The 23743-nt window shown below is 45.2% G+C and overlaps 1 protein-coding gene across 4 annotated transcripts in view; it reads right to left on the bottom strand.

The window, feature by feature from the left end:
- Window positions 1-23743, bottom strand: part of AMOT (angiomotin) — a 59611-nt gene that overhangs the window by 28251 nt on the left and 7617 nt on the right. For 2 of the 4 annotated variants that reach the window (XM_072334312.1, XM_072334314.1), the window contains exons 2-3: window positions 7889-8050; window positions 5581-6499 (exon numbers count right to left, since the gene is read on the bottom strand). In XM_072334312.1, coding sequence (XP_072190413.1) covers window positions 5581-6452 — 872 coding nt within the window. In that variant the 5' untranslated portion in view covers window positions 6453-6499; window positions 7889-8050. Of the gene's footprint in view, window positions 1-5580; window positions 6500-7888; window positions 8062-20868; window positions 21571-23743 lie in introns of those variants that run through there. The other 2 variants (XM_072334313.1, XM_072334310.1) reach the window with 2 other exon arrangements.

Genomic DNA, 23743 nt, shown 5'->3' on the forward strand with positions numbered 1-23743 from the left:
TTCCTGGGCTCTGGAGATCCCCATTTTAAGCTCTGCTACGTTACTACTGAAGAAACCTTCTTTAGAAACCATGGATTTACCATACTTGGATGACCTCAGAGGGCAGGCTTTGCTTCTTCCTCCTATCACATCCAATCTCTAACTTCTCTAGACATTCTTTACACTGCCAGTCCCTTCTCAAGCACAGAACTCAGGCTGATGCAAACCCACTCTCAGCATGTTCTGGTAAAATTTCCTATCCTGCACATCAGGGATACTGATGCTCACAGCAGCCCCCAGCTCTGCTCTCCCACGAAGCCAATAGCATTAGCAACGTGTCAGCTGAAAGCAGCAGATGTGGATCTCAACTGGAAGCCAAAGGGTTACATACCGGGCTTCTCGGCCTATGTGCAAACACTCAGCATCATCCTTCCTGTTCTGTGCAGAGCAAACGCATCAACTCTTCATACCCGTCCAAAGAGGAAACGTCTGTATTACTCACATCTGGCTGCCAGTGCATGTAGGAGTCGATACATTCTCAGGCAAGGTTCACCATTTCAGAGCTACATCTCATTTTCCCTGCTTTCCAGCAGAGAAGGTGCAGAGAAACCCCCAGGGTGACACTCAAGTTGTTTAACGGGGAAACAAATCTACTCATTCTCACACTTGGGAAGAAACAAATAATTACTGCTCTAGTTACTGCTTTTCCCTTCCTCCCACTCAGGTGACTGTGTTTCCCAACAGCATCATCATTCCAGGAGCTGCATTTTCCCAGGAATGATTACATGTGGCACAAGGATCTCGGGGGTCATGTAGAAGACAGATGTACAATTAATTTCCTCAGGAATGTTCAATTTAGTAGCAGCAATTTGGTTCTTCCTCTCCTGGCAGGTCAGCCCCACTTAATGTATTTATTTCGTTACTTTTATTCATCAGTTCTGACAACGAAGAATAAGGCAAAACCAACACAGGACGTTCTTAAGGTCAGCCAGTTTGTCTCAGGTGGTTTCCGACACTTTTCTCAGCTCACTCAGGTTACAAAGTTAAAACTCTGCATCTTCACAAATTCCCCAGCTCCTCCAACTCTCACTTTACATGATGGCATGTTCCTCTGTTCGATTTTACAATTAAGGACTGACCTTGTTGTGACAATTAATCTGTGATGACCTGCAGAAGTTAGATCAAAATAGATACGTTGCCAGTCTGCCTCATAGCTGAAAACAAACCTTTCCCATTTTAAGTCCACAAAATTCTTTCTGAACACAACTTGAAGCAGTTACTCAGGATTAATCCCACCAATCTGCGTGTGCTGGTAACATAAGCATTGGGACTCTTTAGAATTGGGATGCTGGCAATCTGGGCTATTTCAATAATCGCATCTCATCATCCTGCCATCAGAACCTTGCTGTCTCCACAGGACCCGAGCCCTAAAGAGAAGAACTCAAAGGAAAGGAGGTCAAAGACACGATAGTGGCAGCTAAATTCTGAAGGGACCCTCCTTGTACTGACATGTCCAATAACAACCTTTTTTTCTTTTTTTAATCTCTTGTAAAGAGGAACTCCAGGAAATGATGGCCAAGTATTTCTAAACAAGACGTATTTCCAAGATTTCAAGCATTTTGGCACTCGCATCCAAAGCCTCTCACAGCTTCAAAATACACCGATCTCACAGGTTCAACATGAAAGCTGGGATCCCCAGTTTTGTTGCACTACCAGCAGTTTCAGAGCTTCCAAAATGGCACAAATTCCCAGCAGGATTATCCAACAGGGATAATGCAGCCCATGCTTTAAAAAGAATATTTCCCAGAAACCCCACAGTGACGTTTCAGCCTCTTAAGATCTTGCATGAAAACCTTCACATGCACGTTCGCAGAACTTTGCAGTATTCCCACTACTTTCAATTTTGTCGCACAAAATACCTGCATATATTTTGCAGGTTCCAAACACCCAGCTTGGAGACCCCTCAGATTAATGTGAGAGTTATGGAGTTTATTTAGGAAGGCAGATGAACCCAACGGCACCACCTGAGACTTTTAAAGTCAGGATCCTAAATCTTAAGGTACAAATCACTTCTGGTGTCACCTAACAGAACTGTTGATAGAAAGGTAACAGGAACTTTTCTCCATGACAGAAACTGTCCCCAGGCAACCTGCAGCAGTAACTGCAATTATATCACGCACAAATACAGACAGGCTCTTGAAATACTTGGAAAAGAAAATTACTCAGTATCTCTCAATTTGCCTTGCTGTCACAAAGACCTCAAACACTGAAAACAACCCTGCAATAATTCCTAGAAATGTTTAAGCTTGAGAAAAGAACTTTAAGGGCCACTTATTTTGAATGCTATGACACAAGAATCTCCGCTTCCTTTACAGTCCCTGGCAAACATTGGAGAAACACGCCACACGGGCCAAGTACAACTGTGGATTTATGGCTCTGCAACTACAAGGGTCACGTTAGCTTTTAAGTCACTAAGATAGAGATATGGTGTAAGGGCAGCTCTGCAAGCAAATCCAGCCAACAGGAGTGCTGAGGCTGCCAGGATTGCAGGAACCAAGCCATGCAGAAGATCTACATGCTGAGGAGCAAAATGGGGAGGGCAGAAAAATGAAGAGATCAGGAAAGGTCTCTGGCTTGTTAAAAACCATTTCTGCCTTCCCAGCTTCTCCTGCTATGTCAGGATCAAGCCATAACGGGTCCCCGCTGCCCCCAGCCCTCCCTGTGAGCCAGGACACAGAGTGCAGGAGGGAGCAGGCTCCGCTCGGCCAGGCGGCTGAAATCAAACTGATGTGGTTTTGTTCTGCCTCCCTACCGTACCTGATTATCCCCGCTTTGATGCTGCTAAGGGGAACGTGGGACACAGAAGGGATTTACTAATTATGGGACAAACTTTCCAAAAGTTGCTGTGCAGTCAGCGGGATTAATCCCAGCAGCACTCGGTCACTTGGGCAGGGCGCTGGAATTGGAGGCAGCAAGGCTCCTCTGTGCACAAGGCTGAATCCAACCAGCCCCTTCGCCCCAGTTCTGCCACGGGGGACACGACTGCAGCACGTCGAAGCCAATTAGCAGCTTATTTTTCCCTGAACTGTAGAAATCTTAAAATGAAACTCTTAGTATTCCAGTTAGTCATCTGAAAGGGTTTAGAGGTAGTACCTCTTTGCTGTAGAACTTTTCCAAACTGAAAGTTTAAAGTTTATACTATTGCCTTCCTATTGGCTCCTCTTAGACCTGAATGTTTGTGGTATCACCGGTGCTGAGGTACAATCGAGATGAAGGAGAGAATGGGATCCCGGAGCTTTGCATGCAGCCAGTCCTCTTCTGAACTTTACAATTTCCAAACAGCAGCGCAGATGCCTCTGGCATGCCCAGTATTTACATTAAACCAACATCGCTATGAACACATACGTGTTCCCAAACTTACGCCGCCCAGGAGCAGGTGAGGCAAACTGTTTGCAGACTGGTTTAAACTTACCACACAGCCCATTCCTTTCCCAGAGCGGGGAGGGCAACGCATGAGAATGCTGTGAATTCCCCAATGTTTATCTTGCTCAACGGGTTTTATTTAACCGCATCGTTAGGTCACCCTCAAATTCCCCTGAACAATGAGGGGAAAACCCGCAGAAAAGGGTGTGGCTTCGCCAGCAGAAAGAAGGGGCTTTGTTTCCTTGACGTGCAGTTCAAAAAATGCACACGTTTACCAATCCCAATTAATCCCGATAAACAGAGCTGCAGCGCAGGGAAGCCGCAGCGGCTGAGAACACTTTATCACTGCAGAGAGGCTGCAAAGACGCGCTGCCCGGTGCCAGGCAAACACGCTCCTCACAGTCATGTGCCTTTAAAATGCTCGTGCCACTGCCCAGCTGCACCTTTGGTGACAGAGAAGTTTCTCGTCTAAATGACTGTTTCTCTTAATATGGGAGAGGGAGGGGAATAGAGGACTCGCTCCCTTCCTTCACTACGCTGCTCTGTAATTTATGGATTAGTCTTGCAATTGTTCTACTGCTTTAGCATTCGCTTGCAAAGGAAACCTCTTCTCTGTGCAGCTATTTAGGTTAAAAAGTAACCTCATTAGATTCCCAGTGCTTTGAAGACAAATTTCAGTTGCTTCCCCTACTGGAAAGCTGGCCAGCTGAACCTTTCTCCTCCTCCCCCCCCTTTTTTCTAAGCAGCCAGGATCCATCCAATACAGACAAAAATCACCCTGTCTAGAGGAGCTGACTGTTGGCATGCTTTCAAATACCTCTCCCTTGCACAGCAAGCAGGCAACGTCTCAGACTCACTATATTTAATATCAGGAGCATTTCTGATGCAGCACAAGCATTAAGGATCTGTTTTCCTTCCCCGTGTGCAGATTTGAGGCCTTTGAATTTTCAAAAAGATTTGCAATGAGCTTTGACAATCATTACCACCCCCCCAAACCCTTTACTTCCCCTCTTCCTGGCCTCTTTATTATTTATTTAGCCAGATCAAAGGGCCTTTTCATCAGGCTTGTATGCTGCTGAAGTCATTTCAGATCACAAACAATGGTGGACAAACTCTGAAAATAGCTCCCCATAGGACTAAGAAGATTCTGAGCAGATTCAAATTCTCCGAAGCTCAGACTGTTCCCAAATACAGGCTGGTTTCTTCCTCGCATTCCCCTCAAAACACAACACAGTATGTGCAAACACAAATGCACAGAAACCTCACCATTTTCTTCTATAGCAATGCCCTCCTGTTGCTCCTTTGTATTACTCTTTTAGTTTCAAAGGCAGGACAAAATCACAATACCAATGTTCTCTCTCCCCAGTCTTGGACAGAGATGAGACAGTAAGGAAGCAGGTAAAGGAGAGCCTTATTTTCAATCCGTCTGAATAAAACTTCATCTTCACCCACGTGGCCATAAGCGTTTGACTCCAGCCAAACCTACTTTCTAATCTAGAGGAAACCAGAACAGGCTGGGATTCCAAATTGTGCAAGGAAAATTAACAAAAGCCAAACAAGCAAGTCTGGAACGAGGAACAAAGCAAACACCATTCTCCACTCCTACGTGTTGGCCCACTGAAAAATCTGGAAAACTCTAAGTGAAGCTCTGGCCATTTTTGTTCCCCTCACTATTATTGCTTACACTCACTTTCTCCTTTCCTATGTGGCACTTAGGTGCAGCTTGAACCTTAAAAAAAAAAAATAAATCTTTTCCCTTGGCAGATGTAATTAAAGCACAGCTTAAGTACTGCAATAAGTAACTGCAAGTTTCTAGAATGAATCACACCACAACCTATTTTTTCCCCTTGCTTTAAAGCAAGCCTTCTGCAAGGCTCTGGAGCAGCATTAAACTTCCCCTTGCCATAAAAATCAAGCTGGTCTGTTGTTTTTTGTTTGGTTTTTGTTTTTTTGGTTGTGCATTTTTTTCCTCCCTAAAAGGCGTCAGGTCTCTCTATCTAAGCCAATGAAAGAACTTAAAGTTCTTCCAGACACCGTCTGCAACTGAACACAATGCGTAGTCTAATATAAAAGAGATGAGATCTTTGCTGAAAGATAATCTACCTCAGGAGTGAAAACAGTGGACTGAGTCTTACGCTCTCTTTTCTTATCTGGCTGCCATTTTAAGATCTTGCTTACCTGACTGACCCATACTCAGGGGGATGTTGATACCTCATCATAGGCCCATCGGATCTTCCCTGCTGGCTCACGCGATGATCACTATAGAAATGCCCCGAGTCCTGAGGTTTGCAGTTCATAGATGGGGTGGACACATTTTTGTAAGGATACTCCGGAGGAGGACCCCGCTGTTCCATCCCTTTCATGCTGGGCTGGGAAGGGGGCTGCACTGAGTTCTTGTAGAACTCACTGGAGCCAGAATTTTTATAAGGGTCGCTTGACTGCTGAGGAGAGAGCGGAGACAGAGGGGAGAGTGGAGCGCTTGTGACAGGCGCGTGCGCCTTGACACCGCTGGTGGCCAAGGACAGCTGCATCAGCCTCTCACTCAGGGAGCGGACGTGTCCTTGCTTGAGGTCCTTAAGTCCTTCATCCTGGTGGACCTTCCCTGGGCTCACCCGCTGAACTGTGGGCCGCCCTTCAGTCCTCATTTTTTGATTGGTCACCCCCGTTACATAAAACGCTGCCCCGACACTAGCATGCGGCTGGCCCCTGAAATACTGCGACTGCACTTTGGCTTCCTCATAGGTTGGGAGATCCTCACTGTTCTGGAGTCGCGGGGAAAGCTGCTTCTCCATGATGCTGTTGTCCACCTGTATTTCCTGGCCCTGGGGCTCCTGGCGGGCAGCATGAGTCACAAGCTGGTGGTCCTGGGAGCTCAGCCCTTCGTTCTGAGATGCTGGAGTCCCAGTGCTGTTGAAAGGGGGGGCATTTCCTGTGGCTTGCTGGTGTAAGGCAAGAAGGTTACGGTTGTCATTTGGGTTTCCGTATCTGAGCTGCTCCTGCAGCAGGCGTTGTAAAACTGTCGTAGCTGCTTGCTCTTCTGAATTCCTCATCTCAAACTGTGGTGCCTTTTGGGTGGAATGTAAAAGCTGCCCTTGACCTAAGGAAAGGAGACACGGTTATTAGCGCCTGAGTAGATCAAGCAGAAGACATTTAAGACCAATAGCTTAAAATAAAGAAGAAAAAGGCAGGTTAGATTACCAAAGGTTCCCATAACAATGAGGGTCATTAAGGCCCTTAGACCTAAGAAGGACTTGCATGCTAGGGGGCAAAGACTCAAAGGTGATGAAAGGTGACTTGCAAGTTTATAGGAATATCAATCGTCTGCAAGCTGCAGAGATACAGGCTGAATACCTCAGACAGCAAGGCTGCTTTCAGGAGAAAGGAGACCCATAATTCATAGCATGATGGTAAAAATGCCTGAGCCCTGTTTGTTTTGTACTTATAGCTACCAACAGTGAAATAAGTTTCCCATGTTTGCAGGCAGGCAAAGATAAAAGAGTGAAATCAGCAAATTGTCAGCTTTAAGGAAGGGGAAAACAAAAAGTTCTGTTGAGATTGTATATGGTTCACAGGAAGCAGATGCATCTCTTAGTTTAGATCAGTTAAAGTAAGTAATGAATACCTGGATAGCCAACAGATTTTTAGAGTTAATAAATATGCAGAATGAGATCAGTACCTAGTCTCCCCACTACAGAAAACAGTACATAATGGGGCGAGTGAGGACTCTGTAACTTCCTGCTATACAAAGGTAACCAAATCCTAACACATCTAAATATCATCAGCTGAACACATGCAAATGCAAGAGGAAAACAGCTGTCTGATCTAAGGCACAGAAAAAGATCTACAAGTGACAGGAAAAAGCACTGTGAACCAATGAGATAAATTCAAAGAGCAAACTCAATGCGCAGATTCAACAGGCAGTAACCAACAGCAGTTAGCCCTCACTCAATCTCCCAGTAGAGTCAGGAATTTGTCAAGGAAACGCATAGCCGCTGGCCTTGCGTAAGCTGAAATATCCAAAATGAGTAACATCTCTGAGGCATTTAACTAAAAGCAGAGCTACTTCTTAGCTAGAACAGTTCAGAACAGAGCCTGCTTTACAAACACACATTGGTATTCTGGCACTACCTTCTGGCACCTTTTTTTCTGTACATTGTCCCTTAGGAAGTGGCAATTTGCACACACTAGAGCTCGTTCTGTGGCAAACCCAAGGATGAGCTGCAGGAGTCAGGAGACCTGGAGGTCTGCTTCATTCCAGGACTCCACAACCAGCCAGTTTCCTCCCTCAGAACTGCCTACCACAGGATTCTGACACTGGAATACATGGCCTCAATGGGCCAGGCAGACAGAACCCTTCTGCAAACGTTAATGAAGGGAAAGTTAAAATCCACCTCCGCCCAGGCCGCCTCACCAAACTACAAATTTGGGCTCTATTGAACGGCCAGAAAGATGGTTCTTCTGAAATCCTGTTTGAAGTGGCACATACCTACGTCCTTCACTTTGACTTCCTTGGTAAGGAGGAGCGGTTCTGGCACATGGGGGGATACAGCCTTCCTCCCGCACGTCCAAAATTTCCACTCAGAGATGGCTTCAGTCTCCTCTTCAGTGGGACAGATCACTTGATACTCTCCTCGCTTCCAAAATAATTCTGAGGAAAGCATTGAAAACATCATTTTAATCGGCATACGAGATCCTAGAAATAACAAACCTTGGCCCATATTTACTATTTTCCTTTGTAGTTTCTTGTTTTCTCCCAGAGTCCCACAATTCTGATCCCTTTAGGATGAATGAGCCCCCACGTCCCTAACAATCTACTCCAGCTGCTGCTTTAATCACGACAATTTCTGCTCCAAGATTAAATGTTGCCAAGTAATGCTCTGTTCCATCTGCGCCTCCAAGTGAAACAGTGATTAAAACCCTCTAATTCTTTAACTCCATTGTTTTATTTCTTTGCTAAGAACGAAAGCTGCAGCACAGATGACGATACTCTGCGCTTACAGCTCCTTTTTCAGTGGTACTGTATATTGCAAATTAGAGCAGAAATCCTTTGACGAAAGCTGCTGTGCTTACGTGCTTCAGAAACTCACTACAAATTACGCTTCAGAAATGACTGAGAATGATCAGTATATAAGCATTAGCTTTGTTTTACAGACTGGGAAAGTGAGAGAAAGAAAAAGACACTGCCAAAGTCCATGCCAGAAATACACTGCAGAGCCCAGCTCTAATTCCCCAAACATTCTTTCATTACGTTACTTTTCCCTTTCTGAACATAAAGCGCTAAAGAAACTTTAACCATTGAGGGGAGAATCAGAAAAACGTGTGTCTAGGTACATTAATCAAGATGCAGTTAAAACCACTACTTAAGGAGTCCTAAGTAAAAAGGCAAAGAAGCCAAAGAAGTGGAACTTACTTGTGCACACTGTGTTTGCATTGTAAGGGTAAGAAATGAAAAGTAGCAAAATTAAAAATATTCATCGGGGTGTAAATTTTTACTTAATTTCCTGGAATGCTGCAAAAAATACAATGAGCAGACATAGCAGAGGAATGCAGACGTGGATACTTCTGCCACCGTCTCCTTACGGCACACATACACGCCCAACAAAACTTATCTCAGATCTGCAAGTTAAATACTTGAGGTGTCAACAGCAATTTCAAGGCACATGAACAATATCTAAGCAGGGAACAAGGCTGTGTTGTGTGGTGTGGTACTTCAAGATGGTGGCTGAAAAAAACTTCTAATGTCAAATTCTTAACTGGTGACTTAGCTCGAGAGGGATATATTGAAAACAGCTGCCAGCAAATATGCAGCAAAGAACCTTAAAACAGGCACTAAGATAGCGTATAACTAGAGCAGTTTCTTGCCTCCTTTCCCAGTTTTGCAACAGAGGTGAAGGATTCCTTTCGCCCCCAAACTGGTAGCACTGACTCTTCTTATTTTATTTAAAACAAAAACAAAAAAACAAAAAAACCCAACAAAGTCGCCCTAAGCAACCTATTTTATTAGAGCATAAAAAGGCTTTTATTATGCAATATGATGCTGCCTTTCCACCCTAAGATTTCTTTTGTCTCTTCTGGAAAAATGTAAGGGGGGGGGAGATGTTTATTTTTTTAATACAAAGATATAACCCAGCTTGAGATTCTGCCTCAAAGATTTTCTCCACAGACAAATGCAATCTGTGCATGCTCGACTCATGTAAACATTGAAGGAAGCAGAGCTGTATGTAACCATCTCTCACACATCGTTCTACCTCACAGCCACACGAGCTCATTCTGCCGATCAGAAGATGGATGGGCACGGTTCACACTGCAAAGATCCACTGGGAATGAATACCACTGGTTTTAACGTGGATGCAAAATTCAGCTCAGAAATCCAGAGGAGGAGGTGGATGGAGATGCAATCTGAAGATCCTCTGGCCAACAAATCCAGCTTCTTTATGACATGCACCATGCTGCCGTTCCACCCAAAGATTCCCTTTGTCTTAACTGTAGGACTGCTAGCACAAAGCCTAATGTTTTTCCAATTCTACCCTATTATTTTTAATTAACAAAGAAAATCTTGTGCAATTAACTTGGGTGGCAGCATTCTTGGAATCTGCTTTCTGAGCAAGTTGGAAACTCATGGCAGAAACCAGTTAGCAGGGCTTCTTTATGTAACGAAACACAAAAATGAACAGTACCATCGTTTCTGAAGCCCATGTGTTATTTATTTGGACACCAAATTCTATTTGTGCTAGGCTGTTCCAGCAATTTCAATTCTCAGTGTGCCAAGCACTGAAATTAGTGAGGTGCACTGGAAAAGTTGTTATGATAGAATTGGAAGGAAATTGATAGGTTCTGTAAATATTCTAACCAGACATCTTTCTGGGTTTAGCCTAAATCTATTAAGATGGACAGGGCTGAATAGTTAACTGCACTTGGTTCATTTCAGACTACCAAATCTCTGCAAAACTACTGGCTTATGCACTTCATGATACATTCTTCATAACCACAAAGCCTATGAAAACTTTGCTTTCCAAGTGGAACATTCAGCTTTCAAACAATTCTACTCTAAGGAGCCACCGTGATGTACAGTTCCCAGGCTGAATAGATTTGGCAGTTTGCTCCTGCACATTATACCTCAGGGATGATAATGGTACCATTTTACCCCAATCCCTATTCCTGAAATTACGCTCGGTCTGTTTCTATCTGCATGTTCCCAAGCTCAGAAGTAGATGAACTAACACAAGAACTACAAAGTGTTGGATGCAGCCATGCTGAGGCCAAGAATGAGCGTAAAGGGGAGCTTAACAGGTGCTACTGAACAAAGAAAAGACCCATTTTTGCAGGGCATTGTGTAAGAGTGTAGTAACCAAAATTTCTGTGTGAAACATCCTGCAGCTGTACACAGGAACGGTGCCAGACCATCATAAGGAAGAGAAATTAATGAAGATTTTTAAAAGATAATGTTGCCAGGCTGTAAGGAACCAAAGCAGCACATTTCTGTACAGCATGCAAATATTTTTCAGCATCATAAAAATAAACAAGCTTAGACAAGTGAGGTACTCACCACTGCTTGATGAGTGGCTATAATGCTATAGCACAATTAACCTGCATGGAGCAATAATAACCTCACAAGTGAAGAGAAGCATCTCTCTAGCCTGTGAAACAAGGAGGAATGCAAGAGTCCCTGTGAGGGCAGCCTGTATGTACTTGCCCAGAGTGACTGCTTAGCCAAGAAGCTAATTAGCTTACACATCAGGTGGGATGGAAACAGGTTCATCACCTCAAAAGCTCTGTAGTACAGTTAAGCACTTTCAATTTTATTACTAAACTTCATGTCAGTCATATACGGACAGCACAACCCAGTGACAGTCAGATTTCAAACTGGAGCAATCAGTAAACGTAGCTTCTTCAGACAGAAAGTTTCAAAGGGGCCCAAAGGTTTTGTTAAGTAATTCTGTGTTTCACAAAACACATACAGGTAATACTAAGCCTAGCTGCCAACAGGTGATGGAATGCTTATCAGTTAGATGAAGTCTTAGGTTGTTTTTTTTTTTGTTTTAGATACAGAGTTATCACCAAACACTGTAATAGAGAAAGGGAACACAAACCAGAGATAGAATGGAAAGAACAGCCTGTGAAGTCCTTGGGCTGAGTCACCCATTGTTTAACAGAAATATGCCCTCACTACACGACCTATGCAAAACTCAGCACGGACTGCCTGATTCTGCAAAATTCACAAGTGCCTGTAAGGCCACTGGAAACATGGCTCTTCTGCACACACACTCCTTTTGAATGGTTAGGAGCACCGGACTCACAAGGGTGAGGTCCAAAAATGATTTAATGAACAGCACAGACTATCACTGCATGATTTCCATTTCACTGCAGCTCTACCTTTGACGGCTGGACTAGGTGATCTCGTAGGCCCTTTCCAACCTTGTGAGTCTATGGTTCTACCTAAAGAGAAGGAAGACAGAGCACATGCTGAGATAGTCTCTAAGAATGAGTGTTCCCAAGGCCAATACCCAAACCCACAAGGCAAGAACACAACAAATGCCACAGTTCTGATAGTGCCTCGGTTCCTCCTCCAAGCCAAAAAAAGCTTTCAGGCTCCAGCCATAAGCACTTCCGCAGCTTTCACTCAAACATCCCATCCCTGCTTGCCTGGATCTGCTGACTGAGTCTCAGGTGATCTAGGAGGGTGGCACCGAGCAGGTGCATGGAGCAGAGCCAGCATTACTCATCTTCATACCAGAGGGACAGAGTCACTGGGCAAACAAGAAAAACTTCCTTCTTTTAACTAAAAACAAGAACAATGTCACCCGGAGGGGTGCAAATAATATACATACCCTTTAAATTAGCTCACCTGGCAATGAAAGCGAGAGGCCACCAGAACACCCATGCACTGGTCCCAGCTTTAATGCCTCTGAGCCCACCTTGGCCCTGCCTTGCCAGAGCCACCACCCGTTCCCCTCCAGTGCTTGTGGGATCAGGCCCTGGCCACAGAACAGCGCAAGGAAGCCTGGCAGGCTTTAAAGAAAAGCAGCAAGTCATTTGGTCTTGGAAAGAAGTCAGAATACCAACAGAGGAAAAGCCCCTCTAAATAACAGCACCATGGAAAAATTCAAAAGGCCTCAGAATTACTGCTGTCTCACTGGAAAGTATAAATTTCTTCACAAAGAGGTACCTATAATCTTAACCGACATAATTTAGGCTTGGCATTAGGAAAAAAGAAAAAAAGAAAGACTCACAGAAGCTGGTATAAATAGGAATGCTCCGTGACTTGAGGCATTTTGATAAGAACATTAAGGAACTTCAGGACACTCAATAAAATTCTGAAAGTGGAACTCATAGAGACACTCAGTCTGAGTACACTGCTCTAACAGAAAAACCAGCCTAGGTCCATTCATCCAGCTGTCTGTACTGGGAATATCTCTAAGTGAATACACCATACCATTCCCTTATTTAAACTGCTACGCAGCGCTACCAGGCATATTGACACCTATGTGCAGACTGCCCTTCAGCAGCACGCACTGCCATTTCTGCATATTTCATGAGACACCAGCTCCAAAAGAGGCTTCATAAAGGCTTCATAAAGGCCAAGATCTCACCTTTTAGATGTCATCTGGATAAAACCATCAAGCTTACACCGCTTTAGTCACACCGGGTCTCATTTCAGAGGTCTGCCTCCCAGTGCACACCGAACAAGGTTCATCTGTTTCAAACTTCACAGATTTCCAGTAATTATCCTTGTCGAATTTAGGATTTGTCATAAACCCAAGCCACGATTTTAATTCAGCATAGAGCTTTGTTTTGTCTTTGTAGAATGCTCTGCTTCTTGCTCCTGCTAGCACTAAGGCAGCGCCCTGCTTCTGTTGTCAGCAGCCCCTGTCCCACAGCTATCCCAAATATGCCCTGCACCATTTTCATTGCATTGTGTGGTTTCTCCATTCCTTCACTGATTTAGTCCAGGCCTCTCCTCAGGGCTCGCAGATAATGGAAACCATGTGAGAGTAAAATGTAATCTTCAAACATGAAAACCAGTTTCGTGTGCATTATCAGAAGTGAGCAAAATGTTGACAGTGCATCATTTGTCCCTACCGATAGGATCAGGCTGCTTTAATTGCTGCAGAGATTAAAAAAAAAAAAGATTACAATCGGCATCTGCATTAAAAATGAAGGCAAAAATCAAACCCAACAGCTTAAGCCCTGAAAACAGGAGGAAAACACTCCTCCAACAGCTGCGGCTCTTTGATGCTACTTTAAGGCTGTTTTTCCTCAGATGCCAGTTGTGACATCTGAAAATTTGTGTCACGAGTTGATACAAATAAAACGTGCAGGCTGAGAAGGGTCTAGAGAAGCAATCAGCACCGCCTAACGCTAGCATGGAATTTTCTGGCTTTTTCAAGCATTACAATTTAAACTATGTTAAGCCCAATTTTAAAAGGAGGAACCTCTTCTCATTTTACAAAGCAGTTCTAGGGAATTCAGTGGGAATAGTCATGGAGCAAGGAAAGCAATCATTTTTCCAAGGGCTGCCTATTTTTCTTTTCTTACCAAAGAAAAACAGCATAGCCTCAGCCCACGTCCCGGCTGCCACTTACTTGACCAAGCTGGCAATGCTGCTCTGGGATGCTGTAGGAAGGGAGCAAGCCCTGCTGCAATGCAGGGACGAGCCAGGATCGTGGAGCAAGTCCATCCTGTGACCTGACTGGATAAAAGACGGACTGCCTTTTTTCTGTTGTTGAAGCAAAACCCAACTGAATATCCAGACCACCACATTTTTAGAAAGCAAAGGTGTTATAAAAGAGGTTTGGGTGTTGCTCTTTTATCATAACCACTTAGGTTTTTCATGCAGGTTTTGTAAAAATCTTTAATTACTTGTAGGATGATTAATTAAGCCTCACTACACTGGGAGGCAGATATTACAAAGCTCATTTCAGCACAGTGTGATTGGCTCAGCCCTGGCCTACACGGATGGTTTTGCTGCCACAACTGTGCCACTCCGAAGTTGTTGGTTTGTTTTTCCATGTAACTATTCCAGCAACCACTCTAAAGCAGAGGCAGCAATGCCAGGAAATAATGGTGTTGAGGTATATTACTCAGCAAAACGACATCCTTGCTAATATAAACTTCATCACTACTAGAAGGGTTTTTCATAATGACTGAAGCAGCAAATATTTTAAGTACGGATTCTGCCTAAACATTAAGGCCGTGGACATCCCAGAATCTGTGCAAGCAGAAGGCAGGGAGCTGTAAATATTCTCTACAGTCAGAAGATGCACTTGCAAAGTATTTCTGGTGGCTGCAGAAACAGGGATTTGGAGCTATTTCCCTAGTGAAAGGCACACACACATTCCAGTTGCAGTGGGGCAGCATTAGGAGCTAACAGCACACCGTGGATGCCAAGATTTTTAGTTTATTTTTTAAGAAGGATCCAAGTGCTTCATTCCCAGTCCTAATCCAGCAACAGGAAAGGGCAGGTATCTTCATGTACCTTTGGAGTGCTTTTCCTCCTACTCTCCAAGGTCTCCTTGACTTACCCAAGGGTGGAGAGGACTATGTAACTGCTCCCAGTCTCCTAAATCTTTATTATTCTGTAATAAAAAAGAGTTTCAAAGACATTTTTACCTGATGCAAATGATGCACAGCAACAAGAAGCATTCAGTTGTGACTACTCCAGTGACCTACAGGTGACCGATTCCTTGGGCAGTGCCACAGGCTATCTGACATTGCTTTCATGTTCTGTGTCATCTCCAAAAATATCAAAGATGTTTCAGTTTCGGTACTTAAAATAAAGAAATAAATAAGTAAAAACTGTCAAGCCAGGGGAAGCTTTCTCACTCTGTTCTCTCCAGCCCACAACAGGACAGGCCAGCCCTAGTATGAAGCAGCACCATTTGCTCCAGCTGGCCACAGAACTGCCCAGATTAGCAGATGAAGAGAAGCCCACCAAACCCTGAAGTGAAAGGAGTCACTGAAATGTGCAATTACTTTCCCTGAGAGTCACAAAGAGTAATCCTAAAAGGTTAACTAATCTACTTAAAAATAAGCTGCATAGAGACATAAAGCATTTTAAAGCAAATGAGAATTACTGCCAAGCAACACTAACATAGAGAGGATACTACAAAATCTAATTAATCAAAAGCTCCAATTGGCTTCTATCATAGGCATTCACATAAGAGAACTGCTCAGCAATATCTTAGCCTACAATCAGATGTTACGAGCATTATATTGATACAAATAACAGCCAGTTTTATTATATCAGTGAGTCCTGTTTCCATCTGCTAAAGTAGTCTTCAAGGAAAATGACCAAAGACCTGCAAAATCTCCCAAAGAGGTTTTCAAATACATGTTTCAAAGAAGAAAAGGGAATTTTATGCTTAGACAACCAACCTCAACAAGTCACTCTATGAGATAACAAGAGTGAAAAAAGCAGTAGGTATGATGGGTGTTGTCTGCCCATTCCAGAGAACCAAGAATGCAGGTGGTGTGTCAGTAAAACATGGGAAGATTCAGCTCTTTGAAGAAGAGCACTTGGTTTTTCAGTGCCAGCAGTAGAGCAGCTGCTCACAACCAACCATGACAATTGGCAACCACAACCTGTCATCCTGGAGTGTTACCTATGCCTTCAGCATAGGTTCTTCCTTTGCTTAAGCTATGCGCTCACATTGCCACTACTCAACTACAAGATTTTGAAGACCTGAGAAATATGCTTCCATGGGTCTTTTCATTTCGTTCTTTGTTTTCTGCTTTGTGCAGAACCTTTTCTTTCCATTCACCTATTCCTATTTGCTCACCAATTCAACACTGATGAACCTATCTCTCACTTAAATCAGGTGCCTGGTTTGCCCAGAGTGGCCATTTACATACAGATTCACACAGGCAAGTTTCAAATATATCATTACTTAAAAATTAAATTGGAGTATCTAGGTACATGCAAATTACAGCACTACTGAAAAACTCTTTTCACCTACAGGCGTAGTAAGCAAGACAAATACTATGCTGCATACTTGAAAATGACTTGCTCCTAGGGCCTCCTTCACACTATTCCTTCACACAAAGTTGCCGAGATGTTTTTCCTGAGGATTACATCTCAAAAACTACTCTGGAGAGCCAAATAACATGCAAGACCTGGATATCTGCTGACTTGAGAGTTTTCCTACCCAGCAGTACAATATTTTCACATGGATACAACTTCCGGGTCAGATCTCCTTACAACACAAAGTAAATGCTTACGCAGAAGCAGGAGATACGACCACGGCACAGAGGCTGCGGTGCGACTCTTCCCGAAGCCAGTGCTGTGTTCCAGAGCTGGTTGGGTACGTGCTCCCTCCTGTCTAACAGGTTAACAACTGCAAAGCTCCTGCAGCCAGTCTGGACTCACAGGGCAGCTGCGTGTCTGTTCTTTCAGAAAGACTATGACTTAGAGCCTACGACATGAAGATGACATATATGGGGTACACGTGGAGAGAAGATCATACATACGAGGTAGGCAGAAGTCTGATCGAAAAAGCAACATGTCAGAAAGCAAGAGAAGCAAAGAATCCCAGTAAGCAGAAAACAAGCTCACAGAAATTGCTTGTGGCCCAGATTCAGCACAATGGACTAAATCATTCTGACAAATCCTCTACTGCTTCCTGTAACTTTACAGCCCCAGCAATGGGCAATTTGGAACACTTCTCTGAAAAACCAAGAGATCCAAGTTCTCCCTTGTTTTTCAGGGGAAAGAAGAGGAGAAAGAGAGCCTTCAGCCTCTTTGCCAATCACCAAGAATGGCCGTTCTCACACTATTCTAAACTTCTGGTCTCCATGGAAGGGGGATACCTACGAGCAAACATTGGCAAGTAAGGACATTCCACTCCCGCTATATTGTCCACAATAGCAAGGAAAGAAATCTGCAATGCTGTTAGGAAGTTTCTGTTAGGAAACCTTTCAGAAAGCTTCTTCACAAGTGTCTGAAAATACCCTGCAGTTTGGGAACGCGCAACAAAAGTTGGATGGGGGAAAACAGGCATCTTACTTTATTCTGAAAGCATTTACACTTCACCCCATTGTGGGAACATCTAATAATCCAAGAATTTTTTGCCAAGAACAAGGTCAGAGTTTTCTAATTCAGAACAGAACCTAAAACACACCCTATTCTGCCCTGCACACAAAATCTCATACTTCACAGGTGTCTGGAGCCAGGTTTCAGTTAGTTTAATACAAAACTTTAACACGTAAGAACTTTCTTACACTGGGCTTCGTCCTTCCATCAGGTTACAGTTCTGCAGCTCTTTAAGAGCTGTCAGTATGAATGAAGCAAGAACTGCAATCCGGAGCTGCGCCCCAGGAGAGGTATGAACAGACAGACCTATTCACAGCTACAAGTATTTTACATTAACATACACTTGGACTGTTGATAATTCTGGAATTAAAGACTTATTTCTGTATATACATTGATATGGCAACAACCAAAACCTATGCCAGATTTTGTTCTATGTTAATAAAAGAAAGCCTTTAACGAGCTGAAATTTTACTTCATTATAGTGACAGCAAGCCAGAGCCAGGGGCCAAGACATCATGTGCTGGATGCTGTACAGAGTTAAATAGTGCATGTTTTTCCAACAACAACAAAAAAACCCACACGCACAAAAAACCAGCAAATCCAAACAACCCACATCACACTCAACTGGAAGTTTTAAAAAAGAAAAAAGAAAAAAGAAAAAAGAAAGATAAAAGAGGGAGAAAGGTTTATGTTTGGAGAGCGTAAGGACTGCAAATTCTCAGTTTCATTGTCGTGGTTCAGAAAACACACAGTAAGGCAATGCAACCTCACTTCTAAATAAACCAAAAGAGCAGTCGGTCTGCTGGTGGACAGGGGAAAGAGAACAAGAGGACTATTAAGTTATCTACACTTCTGAGATTCTTTACTACAAAGTGAATGGCTTATGCTAATCAGGATGCATCTGAAATATATCGTCGGAGCCTTCTTGTACAAATATAGCTCTTATTTATCCAGAAAGATCCCCACCAGCTGGCAATGTTTGCATACAATGTTAAACCCAACTTCAAGAGCTCGTGCATTATGAGTCATTTCACATTTAAAAACATTAGTTCTCTTAGCCGTTACTGAAGATGGAGTATCCCAAGAGAAGAATTTCTGTGGAATTCCACAATGCACTACGCTTCCGTCCTACTTCCTCCAGCACAAAGAAGTTGCACGTTTTTGTTAGCTCTTTTTTCCCCTACCGGGGCTTTGCCTACAGAATACCTTTGGAGAAGGAACAAAAGGATTTGCACCAATCCCTTCTATATGAATCAAATATTTACGCTATACCCTCTTCAAGCACTTTCATCTAGTAACCTGTGGAATGTGATCTCCTGACCTTAACACTCAAGCACATCTAAATCAGCTGCCCTTTCAGCTGCATTACAGACTGGGGGGAATTTTTATACATTTGTATTACAGGCATATGAAAACCTTGTGGTGCATCTGTGGCACCCTGCAGTGCAAAGCGGGCCATGCATTAGTCCAGAGTCACTCAAATATGCTTTGCAAAAGTGCAATCCTCTGACTCCTCAGAGTTTATGGCACAATCTGATGTTGTGCAGGTAGAATAATGACCATGCTATCAGTACATTAACCAGCCATCACAACTCAAAGATGCTTCGTGCAAATAACACCAAAATTATGAGGTCTCGGCACTGCCAAAGGAATCCACAGCCACACATCCCACCGAATGGCCCCTGCTGCCTGTTCGTAGTGCAGTAACAGCAAGTTCAGGGAGACCAGGCTCCTCCTTCTCTCATGGAAATCCTTTCCTTTTCTCACATACAGCAAAAACAAATCATTTTGCGTTGTGTTTGAGGTTTCCATTAAAGTTTTAAGGATAGAGGTTATGCTGCAACTAAGTCTGGGAGGAAAAGAGGGAGACCAAGCCCTCTCGACGAACCCCCAACCCTGACTTCTACCATAGGACTAATTTTTCCAGGGCTAGCCATGAACCAACCCACTACTAGGGGAAGCAGTCAATGAGAGAGCCCTGGTCCAAATCTAACCCAAAGATTTAAAAGGGTTGTGGGCTCAGTGGTAAGGTTCATTTTTTTCTATTAGTCCTTAACAACCGTCGTGGTGTTGCCACCACTCATGCAGCTGCAGCAAGCATAAGCTTGAGAAAATAGTTCTCTTGACCCCACTGTGGATTGGTAGAGCCCTGGTCAGCAGAAGAAGTCACAGGTGGCAGCTAAAACCTGTGTCCTGTCCTCTGATGGAGCCAGGTTGGACACCCACCCCAGGGAGGCTCTTACACCTCAGCTCTGAGGGTCCATCAGCTTCTGCCCTCCCTCCCAGGGCAAAACACACACCTTTTCCACTCTCTTTTCCCACCTAAGTTCCCAAAGAGGAGAGGAACAGGAAAAAAAAAAAGAAAAAAAGAAAAAAAGAGGAACAGGGAGCAGAGCAGAGCGATATTTAGCATTTCCTGTATCATCGACAGGAACAACCCACGCAGTGGGGAAGAGCATGATGTCAAGGCTGGTTTCACTATATAAACAGCCAGATCCTCCCGCCGGGGGATGCTGCATGCTTCCATGGGGAACAATACAACCCTCCCTGCAAAGGAGGAGTCCGACTATGAGCCATGTGAATTCCGCAGGTTCTTCCCTTGCACAAAAGCCCGTCAGCAATGAAACTCTGGCCCAGGGGAAGTGGGGACAGAGACAGAGCTGGGGGAGAATGAAGGATCAGAAACTCACAGCGGTATTTCCACTTGTAAAACAGCACACATCCAGCTCTTGGCCCCTAGAGAAAGGAATATGCTCCAAAACATGTTTCCCTGCACAGACTGGGCCTCCTTCCAGTTATTATGTGCACATGTCCCTGCTGCGTTTTCAGCCTTACTTGAAAAACACAAAAAACAAAGAAAATATCTTCATGTTCACTCTGTACAGTGCCAAGCTCGTTACCAGCCATGTCCAATAGGCTGATAAGATGTGGATGCACCTTAATTACAGGCTCAACACTTCCACACCTTGTGGCACAAGGAATAAGACACTTAATGGAAAACAAACTCCAGCACGGAATGAGAAATCCCAGCTGATGGCAGCAGCCCTACTCACATACATGCATACATCAGTGCACGTACATGATTCTCTGCAGAGCACCACAAGCAACGACAGCCTGGACACGTGGATTACAACAAGCACAACAGTGACTGCTTTCTGAAAAGAGCACCACAAGAAACGTGGCTGAGACAGACGCACTTCAGCGCCTTCCAACAGATTTTGCTTCATCCGATTGCACACAAGCACACAACTATTAATTGTAATTAATATTTAGTGACAGCGGTGAAACTGTAAGTGTATTTTTTGTGTCCAGTTGCAAGATGAAGCGCAGTCTTTGCAGGAGAGAAATGATTGCCAAAAGCCCACAGAGCCAGTCTGTCTCCTAGCTCTGGCTACAAGAATGAAAGCTGAGTCCTGTGCCATGAGCGCGTCTCTTACCTACTGATCTGCTGAAAACAAAAGGATTTTCTTCTTTTCAGAAACCGGACACTTGGAGCTCGCCGGGGTGGCCACACAAAGCTGCCCTGCTGCCAAGAGTATTCTTTTCCTCGGGTTTTTGTTGTTGTTTGGTTTTTTACCCCAGAGAGTAAAGGGCAGAGCAGTGGATTCAGCAGGGGCAAAGGGTGGAATTCGAGACCCAACGGGTGAGCTGCAGGGCTCTCTCCAAACGATGTTGGCTTCAAGGCGCTTTTGCTTCCAAATCCTTCTTCATCCTCAGTGTCAATAAAACCGGAGGGGGAAGCAAACTATTTTAGCGGCACAAATATACCGGGCTCCGCAGGGGCTGGGACGTGATGGGAGGCGGATCCGCAGCTCGACTTTTCTTTTTATTGGAAACGAACGCGCTCACGGTCCGGCGGACAGCGCACCGACGCGGCCAGTCGGGCCGTGCGCGCAGCCCTCGGCGCCTCGAGAACTGCGGAACGAGCGAGCAGGACAGCCCCGCGACCCGGGCTGCGCTGTCAGCGGGGAGCGGGGGCCCGCAGCATCGCGGCCGGGGCAGACAGCGGGGCAGACAGCCGGGCTCCCGCCGCTCCGCGCCTCGTCCCCGCGGTTACCTGAGCCGGCAGAGCGCGGCGGGGCAGGGCGGGGCAGGGCAGGGGCGTCCCGCGGTGCTCGCATGCAGCTCCGCTCCGTCCCTCTCCCGCCTCTCTGTGCGCGGAGCGCCCCGCGGGCGGCACTCCGGCAGGGCGGGCAGGAAACACGGCCCGCCCCCGGCCCGCCCCGCCCGGCCCAGCGCTCTGTTGTTCGGATGCCGGAGATAGTGGAAAGTGCGGCCAGCATACGTGGCTAACCGCGCAGAGGCGGGATATTAAAGGAGTCCCCCCCTGTATCGCGTTCCGATGAAAACGAAAACATCTATTGCTTATTGCTTTGAGGCTCTGTCGGCGCATCCCAGCCCCCTGCCAGCCCCACACGGCCAAACCTGAGGGCAGGTGTGAGCCCTCGCCATTTTCCTCCATAGGAGTAACCACACAGAGGTGGTTTTCACTGAAGGCTTCAGCTCCTGGAGAATTTCAGCTTAGAACATAGCGCGGCTTTACACACACATGACCCGGCTTCCCTTGTGCTCATCTCCCCGCGAAGGGATAAAAGCGCCCCAAGCGGCTGCCAGGCTGGGTGCAGTGCCCCTGCTTAGGAGGACCTGATGCCATAGGGCAGCACCGTTCTCAGGACGCCAACTGCTGCTGCTGCGTGCCAAAGCCCTGGTTTTGAAATGGGCTGAGCACCTTTACCATCTCTGAGACTGATGCTGTAAACATGGGCAAATCCTCAGCCTTAAACAAGACTCAGATAACAAACTGGGCCTTCAACACAGATGTGTTTGTGTACAAGCCATGGTACCCTGCCTTCCTTGCCGTGCAGCACAGCCAGACCATCCTGGTGAGGTCACCGCCGACTGCAGGCACAGGAGGACAGGCACGGCCTGGCAGCTCCCAGCCCAGCTCCTTCTGCTGCCACACAGCTTCAGAAAGGAGCCAAAGGGGGATGCGAAGCAGACACAGCGCACTCACAGCAGGCCAGGTACATTAAGGCCTGACTGCAAATACGGGACCCGTTAAGCAATGCCTGCACAGTAAGGCTTGGTCTATCAATCTCATCCATTTCCAAAGGACTCTGTGTGCCAAAAGTGTCCACACGTCAAATCCCTGTGCCGTAAAACTTGGCCCGCTGACTTGAATTCATCCAGGCTCTTCGTGCGAGAAGAGATAACCTGGTCCAGCCAGCGACCCTTCAGCTGTGCAAAGGAAATGCCTCCTTTCCAACATTCACAACTCTTACCGTTCAAAAGAAGAAACTGGAAAAAAGTTCAGGAAGTCAAACTTCAGAAATCCCAAATGCGGCCAATATATAAACATTGATTCTTTTCCCCTGTAATTGATTCCCATGCACTGGGACGCTTTGGTGGAATAAATGCAGAAACACACGTAAACAACTCATTAACATCACACGACCCTACAGCTTGCAAAAAGAAAAAGAAAGAAAGAAGAAAAAAGGACAGAACAAGTTAATGAAGCACATATTTGCTAGATGCTGTGGGGGGGATTTGTAAGGCTATTACACAGCTACAGTCAATTAAGGAGTTATAAACTAGGCTTCAATCACACATCCTGCCTCCCTCCCACACGCCACAAGAAAATAGAGTGGGGAGTAAAGAGAGAAGGTAGAGTCATTGGGAGATGAAAATATTGCTTCATTCAGACACTGAAGAGCAGCTAGCCTTGCCCGAGGCACGTTAACCTCAAGTCATCCGCTTCTGTTTATTCTACAGAGCACTGGCTGCTCGTGCTTAACCCACACAATTGGAGATAACAGCTTTATCGGAGCTGGAAAAGAACAAAGATGCACAAAATGCAGATTCTCTCCCTAACAATCCTGTCCCCCTGCAGCTCCCTCTGCCAGGATCCTGGCGCACACGGGCTGGTGGAACGGCTGCCACTGGAGGAAGCCAGCAGTTTCCACACACATCACGCCACAATGTGGGAATTCAGGAAACGACACGAGAAAGGGGTTCCTAATAACTGTTCCAGAGCACTCAGGCCAATTTATGCAATCACACAGAGGTCACAGTCAATGTGTTAAAAGGCACGAAAGAGAAGCGTCACAACGGCAGCTATTTCAAAGTAGGAAAATCAATCTGGAGCTCACAAAGCTCTTGGATGACCTGGAATTGCTCCACCTACCATTTTTTAAGAGGTTGTCCTTTGCATTCTTTAGAATTCCTCCATCTTAAAGTTCCTCCCTCCAGGAATCTCTGCCGCTCTGCGTCCTTTGTCCACAGCAGCTGGAGCTCAGGAAGCTGCTGACATTA

This window comes from Excalfactoria chinensis, chromosome 4, assembly GCF_039878825.1.
Source record: "Excalfactoria chinensis isolate bCotChi1 chromosome 4, bCotChi1.hap2, whole genome shotgun sequence".
NCBI classification, from domain to species: Eukaryota; Metazoa; Chordata; class Aves; order Galliformes; family Phasianidae; genus Excalfactoria; species Excalfactoria chinensis.